Raw genomic sequence first — 2486 nt, 5'->3', positions numbered from 1 at the left:
GATTTGCTGGAGGGGAAGCAAAAACAGACAGAGAAACACTGGAGACATAAAAATCTCAGTTGTGCCAGTGTGCAAGAAACGTCAAAACTCTTGCCCACCTAAATCCTGCAGGTCGTCACACATTTTTCTCACACCAACTTAAAGACAATCATGTTATCCTAATAGTAATATTACAGCTAGCCCTCATCCGACTATGCAGAACACTCAGCATTTCATTGATTTTTTTTTTAATGTACTACCTTACTTAATTCTCATTCTAATACTGTAAATAAAGTAGATCTCATCACTGTCTTAATTTTGCAGATGGTTATCTGAGATTCAGGTGCGTTAGGTTAGGATAATGATTCCCAGGTAGTAAATAGTACAGCTCGATATGCACCTCATCCCAGAGCCCGAGCTCTATACTCAAGGCTTTTCCTTCTCTTCAGAACTGCCTCTGTTGGTTGTATGTGCCCCTACTGCTCCAATGATCCTCCTTCATCTACAATGCTTCAATCTATCTATCAGTTACTGTGAAGCCCCAAGCATTGAGTTTGAATCAATGGAGGGGAAGAGTGTGAAACTGAGTTGAATTCAATTTGATTTAAACACAATTTAGACCGTGGGACTCAGGAACTGCTCAGTGTGGGTTCAAAGGTTGGCTTGCGTCCAAAGCACAGCTTGTCAATCAATATGTGTTGGAACATAAAAAAATTATCCAACCTCTTGTCCATCACAATTTAGATGAATGTAAGAACTAAATGAACTCATACTGTTCTCAAGAGGATATACTAAATATACATTCAAAATGTCTAGAGCAGTTTCTGTCAGGTGAGCAACATGCAAGTATATGCTTCTAGTAGGCTCGGGAAAAGTGAATTGGTGGATAGGTTCACTCTGGACAAGCCATTCATGGAGCTTTTTAATTTTCTATATCTCAATTTGCAAACTTATAAACTTTAAATTGGAGAGATGATCCATGAAGATCCTTCAAATTCAACCATGTAAATCTATATATAATTAATGCATTGAGTTTTGTTGCCAAGACTATTTTTTGGAAGAAGTTTCTTTGCTTAGCTCTGTTTCTCCTCATAGCCACAGAGCATTCTGTGCACCTCAACATTTATGAAGAACAGTACAGAAGTGACACAGTTCGTCCTGCTCGGACTCACTGATGTCCCAGAACTGCAGGTCCCCCTCTTCATCATGTTCTCCCTCATCTACCTCATCACTCTGATTGGGAATTCGGGGATGATTGTGTTGATTCTGCTGGACTCTCGTCTCCATACTCCCATGTACTTTTTCCTCGGTAACTTGTCTGTGGTGGATATGTGTTACTCTTCAGCTGTCACTCCTGCAGTCATGTGTGGATTCATTCTAGAAGAGAAGGTCATCTCCTACAATGCATGTGCTGCTCAGATGTTCTTTTTTGTAGGCTTTGCCACTGTGGAAAATTTACTCTTGGCATCAATGGCCTTTGATCGCTACGCAGCAGTGTGCAAACCTCTGCACTACACCACCACCATGACGACAGGTGTGTGTGCAGGTCTGGCCATAGTCTCCTACATCTGTGGTTTCCTGAATGCTGCCATCCACACTGGGGATACATTCAGCCTCTCTTTCTGTGAGTCCAATGTGATCCATCATTTTTTCTGTGATGTTCCAGCAGTCATGGTTCTGTCTTGCTCTGATAGGCATGTTGGTGAGCTGGTTCTTGTTTATGTGGCAAGCTTCAACATTTTTTTTGTGATTCTGGTTATCTCGATATCCTACGTATTTATATTTATTACCGTTCTAAAGATGCACTCCTCTGCAGGATATCAGAAGGCTCTATCCACCTGCGCTTCCCACCTCACTGCGGTCTCCATCTTCTATGGAACAGGCACCTTTATGTATTTACAGCCCAGCTCCAGCCATTCCATGGACACAGACAAAGTGTCCTCTGTGTTCTACACCATGCTCATCCCCATGCTGAACCCCTTGGTCTACAGCCTGAGGAACAAGGAAGTCAAGAGTGCATTCATGAAGGTTGTTTTAGAAGCAAAATTATCTTTAGGCTTGCGATGTTAACGTTGTACAATGTGCAGTAACCTAGTTTCATTAAGGCCACAGTGAAATTAAGTTCCTGAAGTGATAGCCTTCCCTATTCGAACGTCTCTGTTTTGGAAAAAGTAAACATTATGTCCAGAAATACAGTTTCCTTTACAGCTTATAGAGGCAGCATGACTCTTCCAGCACATTGATTTGTGTCCAGGGAAACTGACTTGGGAGTTCTGGACTCCAGACTGTGAAAGAAAATAGGTATTGTTTAAGCTTCCAGCTTTGTGATAATTTGTTATAGGAGCTCTAGAAAACTAATAAAATTCTTGCTAAATTTCCCCTACATTGTAATTTTATATTACCATGGTTCTTTTGTAAAATGAAGAAACCAAGATGGCACAATATTATTTTCTAAATTTCAGATTTCATTAGCTTTCTACTCATATCCTTTCTTCTTGCTGCATTTA

At 40.7% G+C, this 2486-nt stretch overlaps 1 protein-coding gene across 1 annotated transcript; it reads left to right on the top strand.

Moving 5' to 3' along the window:
• Positions 1-1104: 1104 nt before the first annotated feature.
• On the top strand, positions 1105-2049 carry LOC107518368 (olfactory receptor 5B3-like). Its single transcript, XM_016159951.2, has one exon. It carries the CDS (start codon positions 1105-1107, stop codon positions 2047-2049), a length of 945 nt encoding a protein of 314 aa, XP_016015437.2.
• Positions 2050-2486: the final 437 nt, after the last annotated feature.

Source organism: Rousettus aegyptiacus, unplaced genomic scaffold (assembly GCF_014176215.1).
Source record: "Rousettus aegyptiacus isolate mRouAeg1 unplaced genomic scaffold, mRouAeg1.p scaffold_m13_p_5, whole genome shotgun sequence".
NCBI classification, from domain to species: Eukaryota; Metazoa; Chordata; class Mammalia; order Chiroptera; family Pteropodidae; genus Rousettus; species Rousettus aegyptiacus.
Note: the sequence above shows the minus strand (reverse complement) of the source record. Positions and strands in the feature narration are given on the sequence as shown.